Genomic DNA, 24,663 nt, shown 5'->3' on the forward strand with positions numbered 1-24,663 from the left:
GCCGGAAGAGGCAACTCTGTTGCTGCCACTGCTGCACATGCTTCGGGGGCCGAATCCATTCTCGCCCTGCTGAAGACATCGAGAAAGGCTTTTAAAGAGGACAAAAAGAGAAAAGAACCGGAGCAAAAGAAACACAGCAAAATTAAAAAGACCGAAAAAGAAACAAAGAAAGTCGACTGGAGTGGATGAGCCCCAGACCAAGAGCTGGAACACAGCACTGCCACTCGTGGAAGTGGAATGGCTAATTCAAACCGAAAGAGAAAGATGCCAGACCAGCTACAATATAAATTAATCTGTGAATGGGTGATGGAAAGTATGTGGGAAGCAAGAAGAAAAATGCTGTTCTTTTCATTATTCATGTCAAATTATGTTCTTTGTAAAACACACACTGGCATTAAGCAAAACACTTTTCATATGTAAATTAGTTGGAGAGGTCATGTACAGGTATGTTTTGGTTGTGATAATAGTAAAAACAAAAAAAAGCAACACAACTCATTAAATTTCAGATATTATTGGTGTTCATTTGTTCATAGTTTTCTGGGATATTACCTACATGTCATTTTACATTTTAATATACATGTTGTTGTTTCAAGTGAGCAGGGAAAATTGTTTATTGCTCTCACTCTGCTCCTTTATTGGAGAGTTTAAATAAGTTATTCAAATAATGGCTGTCTGCAGTTAAGCATATGTTAGATTTCCTCAGGTGCAATACACAACAGTATGTAGTCAAATGCAGCAGCTAATTGTACCCAGCAATTTTCGACAAAATACAAAGGATGTGAATGTCCAATGAATAAATTTTTGATGTTTAAGTGAACTAGTTAAGTAAATGAAACTCTAATGATGCAGTAAGTTGTGCATTTTGAAAAATATTCCATTTTAAATTAGTTAATAGTGAAGTATTGTACATAGATTGATTCAGGTAGCAAGGATATTTCACTTACCTTTTATTCAAATTTAGGTCCTAGTTTGACGTTATTTTTACTGAGTATATATTTTTTGAACTTTCATCAAATTTCTAAGGATTCAGTGAGCTTATCAGAGGCTGCAAAGTTAGACTGGAGTGATAATTTCATATAGTGTGGTCAGAATATGTTATCCGATATGAATATAGACAGCAACGTTATGTTCTCTGTAGTGTTAGAAGGATATACTTACCGCGTTTAGATAAAATGCGGCAGCTTCCAACTAATGGAATTCTTTAATAGGGTGACATGCTTCTATGATTAATGTGCGGTAATTATGCTCTCATTTATTCTGACAAGCAAGTACATTTCTGTAATTGCCTTCTTCAGATCTCGTCAGTTAATGAAGAGGCCTTAAAATTAAATCAAGCCCATTAGTACTTTGAAGTTTCTGCAGGTTTCTGTTCATGCAGTCTAAAATGCAGTGAGGTGACACAAATAACCTAAAACTCATATTATTAAAGTTAGAGCCTTTCCAAGTTAGACAAACAGTTTCGATCCTGTACACTTTAATAATATTCCTGCATTTCTGTCCTTTGTGCTCTTGCCACCCGCAAGGTAATAATATGAATGCTTGTGCAATGAGTACTGTGATATCTAATGGCCTGTTGACATTGTAGTGTAGCAGGTATCTTGACACTTGTTTGTTAAGGCGGCAGCAAATTGGGCAAGGCATTTATATCCCATTTTCCAGGCTGTATGCACAAAGAATGTTCCAGGTTTGGATTTTCACATGTCACCTGGGGAAGTTGACGTATGACATACTAATGTGATCCGAGACTCAGGAGTTGAATTGTTGATGATATTGTATGCAGGTAGTTCACCCGCTTAAAATTCCTCATTCTCAGAGACATTCTTGTGAGTTTTTTTTACATCCTCTCCAGGGCCTTTGCATCCTTCCTGAAGGATGCAGAATTAGACACAATTCAAATTTAACACATGCTCCACCACCATCTCCTAGAGGGACACAGGGATTTAGAATAAGGTCAGAATTCTCAGTGGAGAATCCATCACCTTTATGACTCCTCCAATTCTGGGCCAGGAAGGGTTAAGGACAACTGCTGCCATAAGTTAACTATTGTAGGTGTCTTATCCTGACACCGTTGGTATTCTACTCCCCGTGATCAAGCTGCCAGGTAAACCACACGTCTGTGGTTTTGAGTGGGAGTCCTTGCTAGTCAGGCACCTCTGTGTATAATGGAGGTAACTGACAGTGACCGGGACTGCCCCATGGGATTACAGTCCCCTGCTCTTTACACTGACACTTCTCACCACACTAGCTGGTCCCTGTAAACGTGCCTCACTTGTTTATGTTGTTGGTCTCCAGTGTCATTCTTTCTTCTGGGGCCTACTGCTGCAGATGGCACTAGAGAGGTGACCACCTCTGAGGAACCAGCAGCTCCCAGAAGCAGGGCATCTAAATTGTATAAAGTCTAGTTCAGCTTCAGATAATTGGCAGTGGACGGAAATCAGCGTTTGTTCCAGAATGCCTCAATGTGTTGTCCATGGAAACAGCTACAAATGGATGTTGGGAGCAGTCTGATCTTTTCAAGGACATGGAGGGGTTAAGACTCGTAGAGGTCTTTAGGAGTTATTTGTCATTAGTGTATATGCAGAAACTGATGCTGTGTTTTCAAAAAAATGTCAACAAGATACAGCAGGTAAATGAAAAGTAGAGGGGGACCAAGAATAGATACATGTGGACACCAGAGGTAAAATGCTGGTAAGTGGGAGAAGATGCCGTTACAAGCAATTCCCTGGCTATAATTAAACAGATGAGAATTAGACCATACTAGCACAGTCATGCCCTGTGGATGAAGTTGGAAGAGCATGGTTTACTCAACCTTATTAAAGATTGCTGACAGGACAAGATGGAGAAATAATTTACCTTTCTTGCATCGTACCGTATCATTTGTGGCACAGGTAAAACTGTTTCACTACTATGGTGGAGGTTCAAACATGGAGCTCCAGGGTAAAATGGAAATAGATTTAGGAGACAACAGCATAATTGAAGGAGAGGGTAGAGTTAGGGCAGTAATTTGCAAGGACAGTTTGGTCAAATGACCTCTTTTGGGGTAGTTAGGTGGTATTGGAAGAGAAGTGGAACAGTACCTAAAGAGTGTTGAACCATTAACAATATCAGCTAACAGAGAGTCTGGAAAAATAGATGATTGGTTAGCAATTTAGAGAGAATAGTTTTGAAGGAGCAGAAGCTGAGTTTTATGGACAAGATGCACTCAAAGTTGGTATTTAGGAGATAGAATTAGATTTTATTGTCACATGTTCTCAAGTACAGGGATGCTGAGTACATTAAAAAGTGAACAGTATTGCATTCTTGGTGCCATCTTAGGCACAAAGGCATTTTGGTACAAAATGTTAGGTACAAAATAGAAAAATAAGGAAAAGCAGTTAAAAGTTCAACATTGCAGTCCTTCTCGAGTGCTTAGCCATGCTGAGCTCATATTCCCCACAAGGGTTTGATCTCTTCCATGTTGGGCTCACTATCCCCAACAATCAATGCTGCTGTAGATGCCAGGAGACCTCAGACTGCCTGCTCTTGTCACTGCCGCAGGTAGGAGAGAAACTAGGCAAAGATGCGAACTCAGGGCTAAATAGAGGGATGGACTTTCTAAGAATTTAGCTCAGTGGTTAGAGAAAAGGGAAGGAAGCAGCAGGAAGAGCTGATTATTTGTTTCAGTCTTAGCAAAACAATAGTCAATGACATTCTTGGACATAATGCACAGAAATTCCATTTTGGATTTGTACCATCACAAATTCAGACATAAGCTTTAATTTGCAATAATTCAAAAGCTTGGATTTTTCATCATTGATGTTGTTTTTTGTTTGCTTTTCGGTCCTAGACAGAACTGGAACTGGCTTTTAAACCCAATATTTTATGAATAAAATTACAAGTACACACTTGGGCATGGCGAAGGAGCAAGTGTGGGAATGGAAAACTGCATAGAAATGAAATCAAAGAATAGGAACAATTCGAGGAGAGTAATTGAGGTGATTAAAGTGCAGAACTTCAGTGAACATCAAAACCATTTCAGTTAAGTCATTTTTCAGGCTGAAGGAACAGGGCACTAATGTGAAGGAGCAGAAGGGACAAAAGGTCAAAGGATTGTACAACTGATGCGAATGTATTTAAGAACCCTAAAATGCCTGGCTGACTCCCTCCTGTTAAATCCTTAGTCAGACAGAAAGGAGGTGCAGGTTTTGATTATAATGCAACTCTCCGAATTTCTTTCATATCAATGTCCCAGGAAACTAAAGTTTTTATCAATGAACACAAGAGATGATGTCTCACTTCAAAAATTTGTAGAGTTGCATATTAATCAATCAAAACCTGCATCTCCTTTCAAACTGATTAAGGATTTAACAAAGGGGAGTCAGCCAGCAAAATTAGGACTATTAAATACATTCGCATCAGTTGTACAATCCTTTGACCTTTTACTTATCAATTCAAATTCATGATACTTCCTCTCTCATTATACCCAAGGGAGTGGCTTCGAAGCTTGTGTGGTCAGTTAAACCTGTTGGACTATGACCCAGTGTTGTGTGATTTTTGACCTTGTATGTGTTTGGGCACAGCGCATATACTTTAGCTTGTCTGGGATCTCTTCAAACATGCTGCCTAGAGGTTACCACTGGGAATCTCATTGATACTAATACCGATGCCGGAGAAAAGAATACTTTTTCTTTAATTTGTAGAAAGCCTGATTGAAATCTAATTATCAACAGAACAGAGAAAGTGAAAACCACTTCAGAAATGGGCGATAATAAAAGCAAAGTATTATGGGTGCTAGGGAACTGAAATAGAGACAAACTCCTGCACAAACCAGATGTTTGGCCTGTGAGCTCATGGCACATGGTACAGGAACGGGAGTGGTTTACCAAAGTGACTGCTAGTAACCATGTCAACCATCCTAGTTTTATATCTGTGCTAAATTGAAAAGCAAAGCAGACTGTGAGACTTTAAGCTCTGGGGACAGGGTGGGTAGCAATGGGGAGGGGTGAAGCTCAAAATGCAAGGCAAAATGAGGCAGAGAAGCTGTGAACATATGCCTGGGTGCAAAGTGAGTGAACTTTAAGAAAGCAAATGAGAACCCCTGAGATACACCCCGGCCCAATCCATTTACAGGTTGTTTCTCACACTTATTACCTTTTTTAAGGACTTCTAAATCTCATTGTAACATAGTCCTGACAGCAACATTGCAATGAAAGATGCTGGTGCATTTTGAAATGCAAGACTGTAAGTGGATCAGAGATGTGGCATAAAGGTGCACTTCGGCTGGTGTGTGTTTGATGCTAACTCGCTTGGACAGGGACAGTAGGTGGCCGCTGCCCATGAAGGGTGCCCAGAGATGTTGGTGACTGCTCTCCAAGATGGAGAGCTGGCAGTGAGTTGGAGTTGCTAGGTGACGGCTCTGACTTTCAGGTCAGGAATTGTCTCTGTCTAGTTTTTTTATCCAGTGCATGAAAGAATGGGAAACTACACATCAACGAGGTGAGAACAACTGACAATAATAATGTACTAATCCAAGTAAATGGATGCACATAGGCCTCACAGTGCTCACTAGTGTGATTTGCATCATGCTGTTGAACAGTTGGTTGGAAAGTCATATTTTTTGTTCTTGATATCAAGAATCACTGCGCTGCTGATCTCACCTGATTTTCTCACCAATATCCACATTGTTCAATGCCTGGGAAGATTTCATCCATTGTTTTTGTGTCCTCAGACGCTGCCATATCTGCTGACTTTTTTCCCAACATTTTAGTAAGTTAACAAATGTGTATTTACTATCATGGAGTTAAGCTGTCTGCGTAACTCACACGATATGAGCCAAACGTCTCCTTTATATTGCCATCCTTTACATAATGCCTCCTGCATACCAGAATGACGGAAATTGTATTCAGTACTTTCACTGTCTAAAGTGTTATTAATATGAAGTACCCACCTGCTTCTGTTGCTGCTGTTACATCTTGTCCACATGCTACATTTCTGCAAACTCATCAAATTGTCAGCAGGTTGAGAATTCTGCACGTATGCACAGACTGCCTGCCAAATTAGTGCGACTGCACTGAAAGACAGTGCCAGAAAATCTAGGATAAATTTGGTTAAATTTTCAGCTATAAAGTGCTGGAATAATCAGGTATATTGTTGCATCCTGTTCATAATTACCTGTGTGGAGTAAAATGCAATGCATTCAATAGAACAGTATTTAGTGTTTTTTGTTGTCTTGTATTTACAGCCTTAGAGTCATGCAGCATGGAAACATACCTTCAGTCCAACTCATCCATGCTGACCAAGTTTCCAAAACCAAACTAGTCCCACTTGTTTGCGAGAGATAATGGGAACTGCAGATGCTGGAGAATCCAAGATAATAAAATGTGAGGCTGGATGAACACAGCAGGCCAAGCAGCATCTCAGGAGCACCTGAGATGCTGCTTGGCCTGCTGTGTTCATCCAGCCCCACATTTTATTACCCACTTGTTTGCATTTGGCCCATATCCCTCTAAACCTTTCCTATATACCTATCCAGAGATAGTAGGAACTGCAGATGCTGGAGAATCTGAGATAGCAAAGTGTAGCGCTGGATGAAGACAGCAGGCCAAGCAGCATCAGGTGAGCAGGAAAGATGATGTTTCGGGCCTGGACCCTTCTTCAGAAGAAGGGCCTATGCCCGAAGTGTCAGCTGTCCTGCTCCTCTGATGCTGCTTGGCCTGCTGTGTTCATCCAGCTCTACACCCTGTTATCCCATGTACTGATCCAAATGTCTTTTAAATGTTGTAAAAGCACCTGCATCTACCACTTCCTCAGGCAGTTCATTCTATGTATGAACCACTCTCTGTGTTAAAATTGCCCCTTAAGTCCCTTTTAAATCTTTCTCCTCTCAGTAGATTTGAACTCCAGTAACTTAGTTGGAAGTTCAACATCATGTTGTTAAAGGACCAAAAAAGTGATGACTCAGAATATCTTTTGATAACAAATAAATACATTGACTAGGTTATAATGAGATTTATATGTCCTTAGAAAAAGTAGTAAGTGTAAGATGCGACCAGAAATAAGCTGCAAAAGTATTTCCTTTACATCAATCAAGGAGCATTTTTGAAAGAAATTATAAAAATGGAATTTTAAATTATCACTGACAGTTAAAGCAATCGTTTAAAATGGTTTTCTTTTATGAGTTTAAATCTGTCATACTTCAGCAGACTGGAGCGCACTACTTTGCACTTGAAGGGATGTGTTCAGTGCAGGATAATTCAGTAGGTTTTCTGTTGTCATGGTGATAATACTTAGCTTTTGTAGTACTCTTTTACTTTCAACCTGCCTTAATACTAGTGAGCTTAATTAATTCAGTGCTAATTAAGCTGTTTTTTTCAACAAATGCATCATAGCCCATTGGAAAAGCTTTGTTGAGTCAATCTGAAGGTTAAAGGTAACACTATATATTTTTCATTCTGGGAACAAAGAGTGTTTTAATCTGTTAGATAGAACAGAATGCTATCTCTTCCCGATTAGTCTAATTCTGGCCTCTGAACTTGAACAAGTCATGTTGCACTTCTGTTTTCTGAAAAGCTAACCTTCTTTGTTTTATATTTTCAGAATTTTAAGTTCTTATTTAGGGTTTCAAAATCAGAATTTTTCTTTCGAGTGTAACTTCAGCACTCTGTAATCCCAGCCATGTTCAAATGGAGCATGGGCAAAAAATTGGGCCACAAGTCTGTTGCACTGATTGTCCAAATAATAGAATCATAGAATAAATCTACTGATCTCTTCATTGTCTTAACGCTTTACTGATGGTAACATTGAAACATCCTTGTTTCTAATGCTCAAGTAGTGGCATACGATATATTGTGAATAATACCACTTCCAAAGTTCAAGTCTGGAAGAAATTCAAATGATTAGTGTGAAATCCTACATGTAAAGAATGGTCCCATCTCATCTAATGATAATGGGGAGGCAATGGTCTCATGGTATTATTGCTGGATTGTTAATCCAGAGTTCCAGGTAATGTTCTGAGGACCTGGGTTTGAATCCTACCATGGCAGATGATCCATCTTGGCCTCCTCCAGTGGTCCCCAACATTACAGATACCGGTGTTTATCCAATTTGATTCATCCCCACATGATATCAAGAAACAGTACCAGATACTGTGAAGGCTACCAGCCCTGACAACATTGCAGCAGTAGCACTGAAGACTTATGCTGCTCCTTTAGCCAAGCTGTTTCAGTGCAGAAACAACACTAGGATCTATCCAAAAAAGTGAAAAATTGCCCAAGTACGACCTGTACACAAAATGCAGGACCTATCTAATTCGGCCAATTAATACTCCCTCAGTCTCCCCTCGATCATCAGTAAAGTGATGGAAGGTGTCATCAACAGTGCTATCAAACAGCACCTGCTCAGAAATAAGATAATGAAATGTGAGGCTGGATGAACACAGCAGGTCCAGCAGCATCTCAGGAGCACAAAAGCTGACGTTTCGGGCCTAGACCCTTCATCAGAGAGATGTGCTCCTGAGATGTTGCTTGGCCTGCTGTGTTCATCCAGCCTCACATTTCATTATCTTGGATTCTCCAGCATCTGCAGTTCCCATTATCACCTGCTCAGAAATAACCTGTTCAGTGACACCCAGTTTGGGTTCTGCCAGGTCCACTCAGCCCCTGACTACATTTTAGCCTTTGTTCAAACATGGATAAAAGAGCTGAATTCCAGGGGTGAGGTGAGAGTCCTTGACATCAAGCCTCCATTTGACCAAGTGCGCCTTCAACGAGCCCTAGAAAAACTGTAATCAAAGGGTGTCTAGCCCTTGACATTCAATGAAGTTACCATCACCGAATTACCCACTATCAACATCTTGGGAGTTACTTTTGATCAGAAACTAACTGGACTTACCACATTAACACAGTGGCTTAACGTAGTACAGGTCAGAGGCTAGGAATACTGCGGTGAATACCTCACCTCCTGACTCCCCAAAGCCTGTCTACGAGGCAACAAGTCAAGAGTGTGATGGAATACTTCCCACTTGCCTGGATGAGTGAAGCCCCAACAACACTCAAAAAGCTTAATACCATACAGGACAAAGCAGCCCGCTTGATTGGCACTACATCCACAAGCATCCACTCCCTCCTCCACTGACACTCAGTAGCAGCAGTGTGTACTATCTACAAGATGCACTGCAGAAATTCACCAAAGATCCTCAAACTCACAACCACTTACATCTAGAAGGACAAGGGCATCAGACATAAGGGAACACCATTACCTCGAAGTTGCCCTCCAAGCCACTCACCATTCTGACTTGGAAATAAATAGCTGTTCCTTCACTGTCGCTGGGTCAAAATCCTGAAATTCCCTCACTACTGACATTGTGGGTCAACCCACAACAGGTGAACTGCAGTAATTTAAGAAGGCAGCTCACCACCATCTTCTCAAGGATAACTAGGGATGGGCAATAAATGTTGGCCAGCCAGCAATACCCACATCCCACAAAATGAATACATTTTCAAAAAAAAATACAGTTCTGTGCCTTGAGCTAAGTTGTAACATCCATACCATATATTTATCAGGTTTCTAATTTTTCTTAAACCTGTGCTGATCACATCATTACCATTCAAAACCTTGAAGCCATTAGTTATGACAATACTTTGTCTCTCTGGACAACATGATCAGTAGTCCAACACCGGAATGCAGCTTTCTGTTTAGATAAAACTGTTTAATGGAACATTATAGCATAAGCCAAACAGATTTAGATCTTCGTAAGCCAGTATATTTGTGATTGCTTTTGCCCAAAGTATATCAGGATATATCAGGATTAATTCAACACAGAAATTTCATTGTGTTTCTCAAGTTTTACAACTGTATTGATCCCAAACATCCACCCAAATCTTTTTAGAATGTGGACGTTTGGAAACAATCAGACTCCAACCTCGGACTCACCACAGTTGAATATTTCAGGCAGAACTAAATCCATTCCAAAGAAGAGTTGTCAGACTTGAAATATTAACTCTGTTTCTCTCTCCACAGATGCTCCCAGACATGCTGCGCTTCTGCATCATTTTGTGTTTTTATTATCCATAAAAGGATTTCTGCTGCTGAGAGATTTTCCCCAACGTGCAAATTCTCCAAAGCAGTATAACTCTCACTGTCAGAATTTTTAACCAAATTTACCCCAATTTAAGATGCTGATTAATCCAGCGTGGGTACATTTCCAGGCTCCTCAATAAGCATATAGCATTCACTTTGTCAATACCTGCCATGGACTGAAGTGAAGCTCAATTCCATCTTTAGAGTTTGCAGTGCTATTTCACTCGATCACACAGAGAAAAGGATTTATCTATCCTAAGGATGCATTGTATTCCACAGAGTGAATAGAGAGTAAAATATTTTGAGTTCACATTACATCTTTCATTCCTTGTATTAGAATTGGTTTAAATCACTTTGACTTGCTGATGCATGACTTTGCCAGGTTTCTTATAACTGACTGCTGAAAAACTATAAAAACATTTAATAAGGTTCAATTTACGATTATTTTGTGACAATTTATTATAAATTGTGAATTTGTTCGGAAAATATAAGCTGAGGGAAAATGGGAGACAAATGATGGATTGAAGGCTGGACAGAGAACAGAAATTTTGAGGCTATGTTTGGGAAGTGGCCTTTTTCAGAAGATAGCTTTCAGACATCTGAGAAACAAGAAAAACAAGCTCAATCTTCCTTACAATTTTCTAAACTAGCCTCTTAAATCTTTTCACTTCAAGAAGAAATTATTGGATCAAGAACACCTCAGAATGTCTTTTAAAATATTCGATTCTCCCATACCTTAACTTTTTTTCCCAGATAAATATTGTACCCCACAGTGTATTTCAACCTGAAAAACATCATGAGCATTAAACATATTGTCTATCATTGGAACTAGAGCAACAAAACTCAAAGTTATTTTAAGTATGTTAGAAATAGCTCAAATCCAAAATATCATTGCCCTTAACATGCTGAAGGTAATTTATTCCGAGTACAATAAATTGATAAAGATTGCAAATGGCTCTTTATTCTGCAAAAACTGAATAAGAAACAAATAAACATAACAATAATTTTCATCTTTTAAATTTTTTGTTATTGGTAAAGTCTTGCTTAAGGTACTTGCAAAGATGTGTAGCTCAGGTTGTGGGTGAGGTTGTTGACTTGCTCGCCGAGCTGGCTGGTTATAGTTCAGTCTACATGCTAGGTAACATCATCAGAACGGTTTCCATGAAGTGATGTTGTTCTACTCCACTTATTATTTATATGATCTGGTCTGTGGGGCTGTTTTGTGTCATTTCTGGTTTTTTTTTGCAAGGATTTGGGGTCTAATTCCACACGTTTACTGGTTGCATTATGGGTGGAGCACCAGGTCTCTAAGAATTCCTGTGCATGTCTATGGGTGACTTGAGTTAGAATGGTCACGTCGTCCCATTTAAATTGATGGCCTTCATTGTCCAACTGTACTGAATTGAGGGAAAGTTCATTGTGTTGTTTTGCTGCTAGCTGGTGTCCATGTATCCTGATGGCTAGTTTCCTTCCTGTCTGGCTGATATAATGTTTTTGGCAGTCCTTGCACAGTATTTTGTACACTATGTTGGTTCTGCATGTCGTGGTGTGGGGTCTTTGGTCCTTGTGAATGTTAGTCATAGTGTGGCTGTGGGTTTGTGTGCTGTCCTGATTCCTAGTGATTGAAGGAGCCTTGTTGTCAGTTCCAATGTGTTCTTGACATATGGTAGGGTGGCCAGTGTATTAGGTTGTATTTTATCCTGTTGGTGTTGTCTATCTAGTAAGCATCTGCAGATGAAGTTGGTGGAGTATCCATTGATAGCGAAGACCTTGTATACGTGCTGTTCCTCCTTCTTGCAAAGTTCAGGTGTGTTGCAGTGGGTTGTGGCCCATTTGAATAGTGTCCTTATGCAGCTTTGTTTGTGGACATTGGGGTGATTGCTGTGGAAATTGAGGATTTTGTCAGTGTAGGTTGCCTACCTGTATACTGTGATTTGGAATTCCTCATTCATCATTCGTTCCACCCTGGCATCTAGGAATGGAAGTTGATTGTTGTTTTCCTCTTCTGCAGTGAATTTGAGCCCAGTGAATACATTGTTGATGAGGTGGTGCATCTCTTCTAACTTAGTGCATTGATTGATGACAAATGTATCATCCATGTATCGTACCCACAGTTTTGGCTGTATGGGGTGAGGGTCGTGAATTCCAATCTTTGCATGACTGTCTCTGCAATAAGTCCTGAGATGAGTGACCCCACAGGTATGCTTTTGATCTGCTTGTATAATTGACCATTAGAGGTGAAATGTGTGGTGAGGCATAGGCCCAGCAGTCTGAGCATATTGCCCTTGCTGATGGAGCTGTCAGTCAGCATTCCTGTTTCCTGTAGTAATGTAGCCAGTGTTTCTTTGGCTAGTGGGATGTCAAAGGGTATGAATAGCGCTGTAATGTCAAAGGATACCATAATCTTGTCGTCATTGATTTTGATGTTCCTGAGGCTATTAAGGAATTCCTGGGTTGAGTGGATGGAGCTGGGTGATCCGTCGGCCGGGTGCTTCCATGTTTATTGTAGGCCCTTGGCTAGCTTGGATGTAGCCTGGCAGGGAGACAATGGCTCTGAGTGGGTGGTCTGGTTTGTGTACTTAGGGGAGTCTGTGCAAGCGTGGGGTGTTCAAACTATCTGGTTTCATTTTTATGTAGTCAGTCGTGGTTATTTATCTGGCATTCTTTCATTTCTTCAGTGTTTGGGTGACCCTATTTCCTTGACGCACTGTGGGGTCTGTCTTCACCTGTTGGTAAGTGCTTGTATCTGCAAGCAGAGCCTGTGTTTTTTCAATGTAGTCTGGTTTGTTCATAATGACAGTCATGCGCCCTTTGTCCACTGGTAGGTCATGCTGGTATGGTGTTCCTGTCCTTCATGAGTCCTTCGAGTGGTTTTCTCTCTGATATGTTTCGGGTGTCCCAATCATTCCTCCGGTTTAATGCAAGGACTATAGCCACTCTATGACAAACATTCACAAGGACCAAACACTCCATACCTATGACATTCAGGACCAACATAGTGCACAAAATATCATGCAAGGGCTGCCAAAAATATTACGTCTGCCAGACAAGAAGGAAACTAGCCATCAGGATACGCGAACACAAGCCAGCAACAGCAACCAGACAAACATTCCCGCTTTTCCGTACACTCGGACAGTGAAGGCCATCAATTTCACTGGGAAGATGTGACCTTCCTAGATCAAGCAAACCATAGGCAAGCATGGGAATTCCTTGAGGCCTTGTTCTCCACCTGTAATGCAATCAGTGAACATGTGGCATTAGACCCCATATGCAAACCCTTGCAAAAAAGAACCGGAAATGACACAAAACACCTCAACAGACTGGATCATGTAAATACTAAGTGGAGTAGAACAACATTGCTTCATTGGAGGCTGCACTGATGATGTCACCTAGCAGAGCGACGAAATGTCTGAACTATAACCAGTCAGCTCCGCGAGCAAGTCAACAACCTCAGTAAAGTCTTATATTTTAAAAATTAAACTTTATTACAAATATATAAACTCAAAACAAGTCTGTTGTGTCCCAGTATAAAACAAGTTTAGAAGAAAAAAGCTTCATTGGCAATTCTGAACAGAATTACAGAACTGCACTCACTGGTGACCTCTAATCAAAGTCGGGAAAAGACACCAAATGATAATTCAGTGGGCAAGGACTTCACACGCCTTTGTCGGTGTTCTCTGGCAATTAGTATTATGCCGAATACACAGTGCATCCATGTCCTTATAACTTCTATGTAAGGCAATCAATAAGTTTTTTATCTAAATCCTCATTCATAAGTTCATAAGAAATAGAGGCGTAATTAGGCCATTCAGCTCATCGAGTCTGCTCCACCATTCCATCAGAGCTGATATGCTCCTGATGTCCATTTTCCCGCCTTCTCTTGATAACCCATCAAACCATTACCAATTATACATCTCCTTAAATTTACTCACTGCCGCAGCATTCACTGCACTTTAGGGTAGTGAATTCCACAGCTTCACCACCCTTTGGGAGAAGTAGTTTTTCCTCAACTCTGTTTTAAATTTGCTACCCCTTATCCGCTTCTGCTAAGACTATGAGCCCTCACCCTAGAATACCTCACAAGAGGAAGCATCTGCTCCATATCTATTTTATCTTCAAATATTTTCTTCCCAAGCAGCAGGTTTACAAATCCTACTTCTTGCCGCGTTGTGACAGGAACCAAGCAGAATCCCAAAGCAATGCATTCTAATATTTTACACATGAAGCATCATTGGTATGTGGTATACACTGTGGCATGAGGTGGATGTTGTATAAGATGAAAGCAGAATTGAATGATTATTTCAGTGGTCCACTGAAAAAAATTAATTTTTATATGTGACCAGGTGGATCTTCAGTTTCTTTCCTGGTCCTGTTTTTCCTATGTTCAAGTGTTGTTATCTCTAGGCCAATTTCAACATAATGAAACAATATTTAATAAATAATAAGTTTTCACCAAGTAAAATTATAATTATATCAAATGTTAGTATTTCTAATTATTTTTGACAATAGGCAAGTGTAAAATTTGTTTGTGTGTGTGTATGTTTGTATGAATAGAGTTTATATTCATTGTATATTGTCCAGCTTTGCTATTATCTTCCCGTAAAACAGATTTGTGTAGGTCATTCTTCAAAGTGTTGTGAAAAGTTTGCAGTTTATTTGTCAAAAGCAGTCTTTCAAGCAACCACCATTCTGCCCTTTTCAGGGTTTGTCAGAAGGACAGTCAGCAGCTTGGGATACTGCCAAGAAAGAGGAAAATCGCTCCAAGAACAGATATGGGAACATCATTGCTTGTAAGTGTATGCTGTCCTAAATGGATGTGTTTCATTAATATCAGTCTGTAACATTGCTTTCCTGAGGAATATATTCCAATAAAGGTTAGCAATGAAAATTAAACAAAACTCTTCGTGAAAAACAATACATTTACAAACCATGCCTAATTGTTTGGGAAGATTTACACACCAGCCTCCAAAAAGGGAAGCAGTATAAACTAAACTGCTTTAAGTGAGAGCACATGGTAATGGTAATGCTTTTAAATCAGTGCCTCTAATGCATTGGGGTAGGTTTTTCTTGTCAGGTGCAAAACCGTTGAGTACCAATAGTGCCTGCATTTGGCTGACAGACTGCAGGCAGTAAACACTGTAGTTGACCCTTAACTGCCCTCTGGCCTGTCAGCAACGCCCTCATCCCATGAATGATTCAAGAAGAAAAAACTCCTCAGGGCTCCTTGCTGGCTATGTCTTTCCCAGTAATGAGTGTCCAGGCTTATTCTCCACAGGTGATATAGGAGGGTTGCTGCTGTGGGCTTCAACAATTGGGGTGAAGAAGAGACATGGAGCTAAAGCATGCAGTTTGACTTTGTGGGGGATAGAGGAGCATTCCACTCTCCGTGTCTCAGAAACGCACCATAAAGGTTCGCCGCATGCTCTTCTGCAGCTTGACCACTCGCTGAAACTACGCACAGTACATGCTCTATCAGGTTATGTTAAAATAGCAAACGGCCTTTTGTGCGTAATTTATTTTCAGAACAGATTAAAACAGAATGCAATGCATAGAAAATTAACATTGCGTTAAGATCATTTATTGTGGTAGAGACAAATAGCCATAAAAGGATGCTGTTATATTCTTAATGAATATGTTAAACATAATTCCAAACAACCAAGTGATTGTGCATTTCTTGTTTTCAATTTATTTACAAATCTAAGCTAGTCACTGGATTCCTTTTTTTTAAAGAGAATACCTTTTCTCTTGACTTGAACTTTCAGAACTTCAGAATTTCAGGATGTTGCTGGGAATGGAAGGCTTGACTACAGGGAGAGGCTGGATATGCTGAGACTTTTCCACTGGAGTGTAGGAGGTTGAGGAGTGACCTTATAGTGGTGGTTTATGAAATCATAACGGCTATTAATAAGGTGAATGGCAGCTGTCTTTTCCCTATAGCGGCCAATTTCAAGACTCGGAGGCATTTTTTAAGGCAAGAGGAGAAAGAACATGAGAGGCAACATTTTTACACATAGTGGTTCCTATGTGGAATAAATTTTCAGAGGAAGTGGCGTATGCAGGTACAGCTACAACGTTTAAATGACATGAGGATGAGTACATGAATAAGAAAGGCTTGGAGGGATATGAGCGAAGTGCAGGCAGGTGGGACTGTTTAGTTTGGGATAATGGCCCGCATGGACTGGTTGGACCAAAAGTTCTGTTTCTGTACTGTATGTCTCTATGACTCTACAACTCAGGGAAGCACCTTGATTTAAGTCTGAGGAGAATGTTTCTCTAACATGGATTGATTTTTCCCTTGCCCTTCATTTGAATTTGCCTCATTTGTCTGATTTTGACTTGGATCTTAACTGGTTCCAGGCACCACTTGTGTTGGAGATGTTGGTCCTCGACTCATATCTCAACTATCTAATTCATCAATCTTAAGTGATTCTTCATAATTCCCTTCCTCTTCATGAACCTCTGAAGATAGAACATGATCTGTGTGTACAAATCTAATCTTTCCACCACCAAATATCTTTTAATGCCTTTTCCTGGTAGCCACCTCGACTACTTATGACGGCTTATTTAACATGGGTATGCTGCCCGGAGGATTGGACGGTACGTAATGTTGTGCCTTTATTGAATAAGCATTGTAAGGAGAAGCCTGGGAACTATAGACCTGCGAGTCTCTCACCAGTGATCAGTAAGTTGTTGGAGGTGATCCTGAAAGAGAGGATTTACACGCATAAGCTTCCCCAATCCGTCTGTGCCAATTTGTGGATTATACCCTCATACCTCCCTCTATTTAGATTTAGGACTATAAATTTCAGATTCCATTACTTCACTTTCCATTTAAATGAAAAATTCTACCATATCATGGCCATTCTTCCCCAAGGAATCCCACACAACAAGAATAAAGAATACAATAAGCAGCTGTTGTTGAATCAAATTCTGCAAAAGTGACTTGCAGGTGCTGCCATGGCCCAGCTGCCCACTTCCATACTTGTTGGGGTACTGACAACTGCTGCTTTTTGGAGCTTGACATACCCTACACCATTTCATTCTGTGTCCTTTGCCCCCTTTTTAACCCCAGCCACCAAAAATAGCTTCTGTCAAGACTCATTGTCAAAGATTTGCAAGGATCTTGCCAGGGCCTGAGGGTTTGAGACACGTGGAGAGGCTGAATAGACTGGGGCTATTTTCCCTGGCACATTGGAGGCTGAGGGGTGACCTGATAGAGGTTTATAAAATCATGAGAGTCATGGATTGGGTAAATAGCCAAGGTCTTTTCCCTTGGGTGGGGGAGTCCAAAACTAGAGGGCATAGGTTTAAGGTGAGAGGGGAAAGATTTAAAAGGGACCTAAGGGATAATTTTTTCACACAGAGGGTGGTGTGTGTATGGAATCAGCTGCCAGAGGAAGTGGTGGAAGCTGCTACAATTACAACATTTAAAAGGCATCTGGATGGGTATATGAAGAGGAAGAGTATACAGGGATTTGGGCCAAATGCTGGCAAATGAAACTAGATTTATTTAGCATTTCTGGTCAGCGTCGACCTGTTGCATCGTAGGGTCTGTTACCGTGCTGTATATCTCTATAACTCTATGACTCTAAACTTATTCCTAAGTGTTGATTATGAAGATTCCAGAGCAACTGTGGTTTTGACCTTTTTCAACTGACAACTGATACGTATGTATATAAAAAAAGCCTGTTTTCATAATCCAACATCAGTTTGGGCCATTCATTTATGTATCGTCATACAATTTCAAAAATACAGAGTGCCTGTGAGTTGTTCCACCAATGCCTTCAGCTACGACCGGCAACTCATCTGCATGAAAAGAAAAATACATTCTCCCCTGTTGGGTTCTGCATCAGATAGGGATGGTGATCCAGACATCACATCAGCATTACAATGATCCACCAATCGCCTGTATTTAATGTCATGCTTACAAGCAGACAAAAATCAAAGCCCATCTCTGCATTCAGGCTGCAGCTAAAGTGCACATGGGAGCCTTTTAGATGCAAAACAGCCATCAGTGCCTTATGATCAGTTTGATTGTGAAATTATGACCAGACAGGCATTGTGGGTTTTTATTCCCATGTTCCCTGACCATAGAGATGTATAGCATGGTAACGGACCTGTCAGGTTTACTCTGAATATCAATAACCCAAGGCAATTCTAACAAGGGGATATATTCAACATTCTTTATTAAAGTAATGTACACTACAAAAATACTGCAAAATCTTACCTCTACGATGCTTACAATCGCAAGTGAACCTGTTTTCATGGACATGTCTGAGGATCAGCCAAAAACAGATGACCAGGCTGCTCCATCTCAATCTCCAGCTGCTGATCTCCTCCTGAGTGAGGTGACCACACTCTGAAGCTTTCTCTTCTCATACAAATGATGTTGTGTGTTCAAACATTGACAATATCCAGTCTGTAGTAAAGGATCCATTTGACCATGGCCAGTATCTCAAGTGTGGCACATATCTGATTAGTTTGACTAATTGCTCATTAAGTCTTACTGTATTTCCCTCAAAGCGGCTTAATTCTTCGTCGCTTTTAATAAACTTTGACCTCAAGCCAGCTGGGTCAAGCTGCTCAAGATGATATTTACACAGCACAAACTTTTGACAATCACAACTTTATTTGATAGTTAACATTATCACCTCTGATTCACTGTGTCTGAGGAAGAGTCACTCGACCCGAAACATTAACTCTGATTTCACTCCAGAGATGGTGCCTCAGCTTTACCAGCAATTTCTGTATTTGTCTTCAATATCCTCACAGGGTAACTGATCTCATTTTTCAAACCAATAACTATATGTAATTTCTGTTGGGCTTGGAACTGTAGTGCTGCTCAAGCTTACAGAAAATGTATGAAAGTGGCTTGTCTTTTCCTTGAACAGAAAAATTCTAGAGTGTTTTATACACTTGCGGGCCCACTTCAGTCAGAAAAATAGCCTTTTTCCCTTACCCCCATTGACTGACTAATGGCTAGATTATCAGGAACATCCAGGATATTGACAGTGAAAAATATGTCGAGCTGTTCCACTTATATATCAAAAGACTCTTGATCATGATTGTACCCTGTTGATGTTCATCTTTGAAGCCAGCCCACCTATGTGTACAAATGAGAATATTGCTTTTTAAAATTAAGCCTCAGTAAAGAAAATCTCACAGGACCCCTTTCTGAAGAAGGGCCCAGGCCCGAAACATCAGCCTTCCTGCTCCTCTGATGCTGCTTGGCCTGCTGTGTGCATCCAGCTCTACACCTTGTTATCTCACAGGACCCCTACCAGCTTGTTGGATGCTTATCTAATCCACATTTATGTAGCAATGGGCATGCACAATCTTACATCATTGCAAAATGTGATAGCTTTATAAGGAAGTCTGTTACATTGTGCAGCATATGAAAGATCAACACTGAACAAAAGATAGTTTATGCTGCTATATACGCCCAAATATAAAAGACCACAAAAGGGTACATTTGGTCTCTGTGTATCGAAGATCACAGATTTGCATACTGAAGAGGCATATCACTTGATACAGGCAGTTCCAAAGAGTAAGCCCTGAGGGAGCATAACAGCAACAAGGGCCAAGGCAGGGACAATAGGTCACTCAGCAGCGTTATTGAGCTGGAAGCCTCAAAATCTCCACAAGCTTGTCATTAAGTTTATCCAGCTAAGCGCAAAAATATACTCCCATTATAGTACTCCTGCACAAGATTACCCTGAAACATTTGGTGATATATACCCTAATAGAAAACAAGGGAATTTTCCTGAAATTGTTGTCTTTTCCTGACCACATATAAAAGATGCCCTAAGGTTGACGAGGGGAAAAAAACGTAACATGAAAAATTAACAGAAATTGCTGGAGAAACTCAGCATGTCTTGGCAGCATCTGTAAAGAGAAGACAGAGATAACATTATGAGTTGAGTGATCTTCAGACCTGACAGCCGATAGGAAAAACTGGCATTTATGATGATGTCAGGGGTTGAGGGAAAAAGAATGAGTGAATAAGTGGAGATAGAAAGAGAGAGAGGAATATGTGGAGCTGCATGCGATAACACCAACCAAAGGGCTCATTATGTTCGGGTAAAGTTTTCATGCCTGAACGAGTTTAGTTTTGTCACCAAGGAAATCCCATACATTCTGATTATCTTCTCAAGTTGTTTTAATAAAGGATGTATAATCATCCTGAGTTTATAGAGACAAAATGGTTTAGAATCAATACCAAAAACAAACTTGCTGGAAAAGCTCAGCAGGTCTGGCAGCATCTACAAAGGAACAAACAGAGTTAACGTTTCAGATCCAGTGATCCTTGAGGTTCTGAGGAAGTGTCACCAGACCCGAAACATTAACTCTGTTTTTTCCTTCACAGATGCTGCCAGACCTGCTGAGCTTTTCCAGCAACTTTGTTTTTGTTCCTGATTTACAGCATCTGCAGTTCTTTTGGCTTTTATGGTTTAGCAGACTTATTTTTTGTGGTGATGTATTCAGTACTGAACTTCCCTAAAAATTACAGTGCTCCTCTTCAAAGGAGCTCTTAACTACATTGACTATCTGAAGAAGGTCGAGGACAAGACATACATTCCTACTTGAGAGAGAATTCTTTGTTTTGAAGTATGCATAAGTTCTCTATTATCTCACATCCAATGTGTTATAAAGTTGCTTGCAGCATATCTTTAATCTTAAATAGTACACCTCCTGGACCATGCAGATATACTGCCTTAAACATTAAATAGTGTTGCTTCAACAATGAAATATTACCTGATATAAAACAAAGAACTGTGGATGTTTATATTATTTGATATTACTGTTACACAAGCCCCTGTATCAAGCTTAAAATTAGTGAGGTATCCATTGACATACAAATATTTCTTGCCAAGAAAGGGGTTCTGGATCATATATTTCATCTGGGGATACTTTTAGCTGTTCTTAGCTTTTCTTTTATTATGGGCTGTTCTCCCTCATTAATTTCTTTGCAAATAGATATTTTTCTTCTCACTGCTTAGTATATTTCCTAAAAGTGACCTATTATTTCACAGGTAAAGCATATTATTTTGTCATGGTGGGCGCTTCTGCCCCACTGCAGTAAAAATGTCTGTCAGTAACTGATGTCTGTCCTGCTTTCTGAATTGGCTTTTCATATGCGTTCTTTCGGGTTTTTTTGAAGTCAAGAACTAAATGGATTCTGCTGGTCTCATGCAATAAGGTTAATTTTCTCCTTTTTGGATTAATCTGTATTGCTTCCTGATTTCTGCTTTGCTCGCCAGCTGAATGGCTTTCTTTAGAGTCAAAACTTAGAACATCGAACAATACAGCACAGTACTCTATGTAACTGAAGCATAACCTCCCTAGTTTTTGGTATTTAATTCACCTTGCAATAAATGATAGCATTAACTTTCCTAATGGACATCATCCACCAGGAGCTCCAGTGCTGCCACAGTCAACTATGTGCACTGTTCCTTGTCCTTGAGCTATTATCGATGGCACTGTGGATCATCCAGCAAATTTAACACCTTCCAATAGACAATAGACAATAGGTGCTAAATTAGGCCATTCAGCCCTTCGAACCAGCACCACCATTCATTATGATCATGGCTGATCATCCACAATCAGTATCCTGTTCCTGCCTTATCCCCATAACCCTGATTCCACTATCTTTAGGAGCTCTATCTATCTCTTTCTTGAAAGTATCCAGAGAATTGGCCTCCACTGCCTTCTGGGGCAGAGCATTCCATATATCCACCACTCTCTGGGTGAAGAAGTTTTTCCTCAACTCTGTTCTAAATGGCCTACTCCTTATTTTTAAACTGTGTCCTCTGGTTCTGGACTCACCCATCAGCAGAAACATGCTCCCTGCCTCCAGAGTGTACCATCCCTTAATAATCTTATCTGTCACAATCAGATCCCTTCTCACCCTTCTAAATTCCTGATCCTGAATCTATAGAACCTTGGAAAGTGATTATCAATGCGGCCACGATTTCTAGAAACAGGTGCTTGAATTGTAGATCCTTCATTTTTCCATGCAACTGAAATTTCTGCTAATAGCCACTTGAGCGAATAATGTGCAAGAACTTGATTTCACACTTCATTGTAAGCACTAATTATCTGATTCATGCACAGTGGAATCCAGATCCCTCTGTATCTGAGAATCAGCAATCTCTCACTATTCAAATAATATGCCTTTTTATCTTTCCAGCCAAAACGGACGTCTTCACCCGATGGTTAACTTCATACTTCTGCCATCATGAATAGAACCCAGGTCTCTGGTGCTGTGAGGCAACAGTGCTAAGCACTGTGCCACCAAGCTGCCCCAAATGGACGTAATGAAGATTGGACATTGATACACGTTGGTCCAACTTATGCTTCCAGTTTAGCAAATAAAATAGCAAATAAATTATCGTATCGAAGCTCGGCCTTCTAATGTTTGTGCTCAAACTCCTAGCTCCTTTCAACAGCAGTTTTCAGGCCTATAATGCCTCTTGGCCATTTTTGAACAAAGTATTCAATGTTAACTCATAGTCCAACAGATCCACAATACAAGATTAGTGTAGCTTCCTCTTAGCACATCCTGTTTTAACTGCATAGGTTTGGAAATCAGTCATTGTGGTGTTATTAAATTCCTTTGTTCAATGCATACCCACAACTAAGAATTGCAATGACCTCCAACACCTGGATGATGTGTTTTACTAGAATCTTTAGTCAGAGCCTCAGAAATAAATGCATCTGATTCTTTTTTAGACTTTAAGTGCATGCTAAATCAAAGCAGAGTTTGCCCTCTGCCTGTTGTTACCTCTGTGAGGTCCAAACTATTTTGAGGTTGGGCCTCAGTTACAGGCAGCCAGTGAGCTGCTGGTGAACCACCTTCCAACACAGTTAGAGAAGGTAGGAAATCAGCAGGCTTCCGTGTTCATTTTTCCTGTGCTTACTATATCTTTCCCAGATTCCCAATTTACTGCTTAGACTTTTAATTTTCTACACGCATAATAATGTCACAACACAATACCTTATTCTTGATGAGACTGACACTATGTCTAAATAATTCAGAAATAGATGCATGAAGTGGATTGAAACAAATCCATTTCAAATTTTGAAGACAGCTTCTGTAATTACTATTCGTACCATTTGTGAAAATTGTTTTTTTTATCCATAAGGCATTTCCCACATTGTCCTTCCTGTTATTGTTTGGAATAAATGGAAAAAATATATAAAATGTCTTCTTTGTAACATGAAAGTGCTGCAGTGCAGTCAATTCCTTGAGTGCACAAATTTGGATAAACACCAAAGCAGCAGTGGGATTTATTGGCTGCAGAATTCATGATGTTCCATCTTATGTTGGGTACAATCGTAATTTCACTACTTGTCAGTAGACAAAGCAAAGGATTGAATGTTGAAAGCTGCTTTTCTGTGTGAAATTTAGTTGAGTGGGAGAAGTGAACTTGTTCTGTCCTTTTTCATGATATGTTAGCCACAGGAGCCCAAGCAGGTTTTAATTTCAGTTGGCAATTTATAATTATGTGCGTTGCTGAGGCAATGCTATGTTTTTAATATGTGAGAAACTCCTTGCTGGCATGAAGCTAGCTTGTCACTTTTAAGGTACAGGTATGTCAGCAACCAAGTCGAGTTTCCTGAAAATGGTTTCTAATTTTTCTTTGTAGAAAAAAATTGCCCCGATGCCAAATTGAAGTTTTTGACATTTTCTTCTTGCGTCACAATTTTAATGCCCCTTCTCCTCATCGTACATTAGTCTTGATGTTATTGGATTTTCTTTGTTGTCGAGCCACACCTAGTTCAGGTTAGCAATATATAACATCAATTGACAGCACACTTCACCATTTTTGTACAATCTATACTAGTTTTTGTCAGCTGTGTGGCTAACTCATGAAGAAACCTTTCACTGTGATTAAGCCAATCCAAGTTGATCTGTGTAAGTAAATTCCATTTACTTGTATTGAAGCACCTGCATTTTTCTTTTCGAACCACAGATCTGTTATTCCTCAATGGTTAAATTTTGTTATGTGAGACATGAAGGAAGACTTGTCACCCTTCACCTCAGATACATTTGGCTCCAGGATTTTAGTAAGATTGTCAGTCTTCTTCAGTCATGTGTCTGATTGAATTCAATGCCCGCCATCAGTGATCTGTAGTGCCTATGAGCAGAACAGGCAACAGGAAAGCTGTTCAACCAAATAGATTAAAGGATCCTCATAGACAGTAAAGCAGGAAGTTATAAAAACAGGAAATATAAATTCTAATTAAATCCTAGAAGAGGAAGCAAAATAAAAACTAATCCATAAACAAGGAGACAAAATGGGACCACCACAAAAGTGGAACTCAAACCATTTAAGTTACCAAGGGAATGAGACTCTGTTACTATAACAAGGACAGAGGAGTGCTCTGTCTCTCTCTAAGCACACTGCCCTGCTAATAACAGCTAACATGACATTACTTATCCAGTCGTTGACATGGCTAATTGTGTCTCTATGTTAAATTCAGAATAAAACGACCTATCAACCAGGATAATAAAATGTGAGGCTGGATGAACACAGCAGGCCAAGCAGCATCTCAGGAGCACAAAAGCTGATGTTTCGGGCCTAGACCCTTCATCAGAGAGGG

General features: G+C 40.1%; 1 protein-coding gene across 7 annotated transcripts in view; it reads left to right on the top strand.

The window, feature by feature from the left end:
• The window catches only part of LOC125461272 (receptor-type tyrosine-protein phosphatase T), a 1,279,761-nt gene that overhangs the window by 1,170,492 nt on the left and 84,606 nt on the right, over positions 1-24,663 (top strand). For all 7 annotated transcript variants that reach the window (XM_048549829.2, XM_048549830.2, XM_048549831.2 and 4 more), the window contains one exon: positions 14,759-14,846. In XM_048549829.2, the coding sequence (XP_048405786.1) occupies positions 14,759-14,846 (88 nt within the window). The remainder of the gene's footprint in view (positions 1-14,758; positions 14,847-24,663) is intronic.

The sequence above is a fragment of the Stegostoma tigrinum genome, chromosome 19, assembly GCF_030684315.1.
Source record: "Stegostoma tigrinum isolate sSteTig4 chromosome 19, sSteTig4.hap1, whole genome shotgun sequence".
NCBI classification, from domain to species: Eukaryota; Metazoa; Chordata; class Chondrichthyes; order Orectolobiformes; family Stegostomatidae; genus Stegostoma; species Stegostoma tigrinum.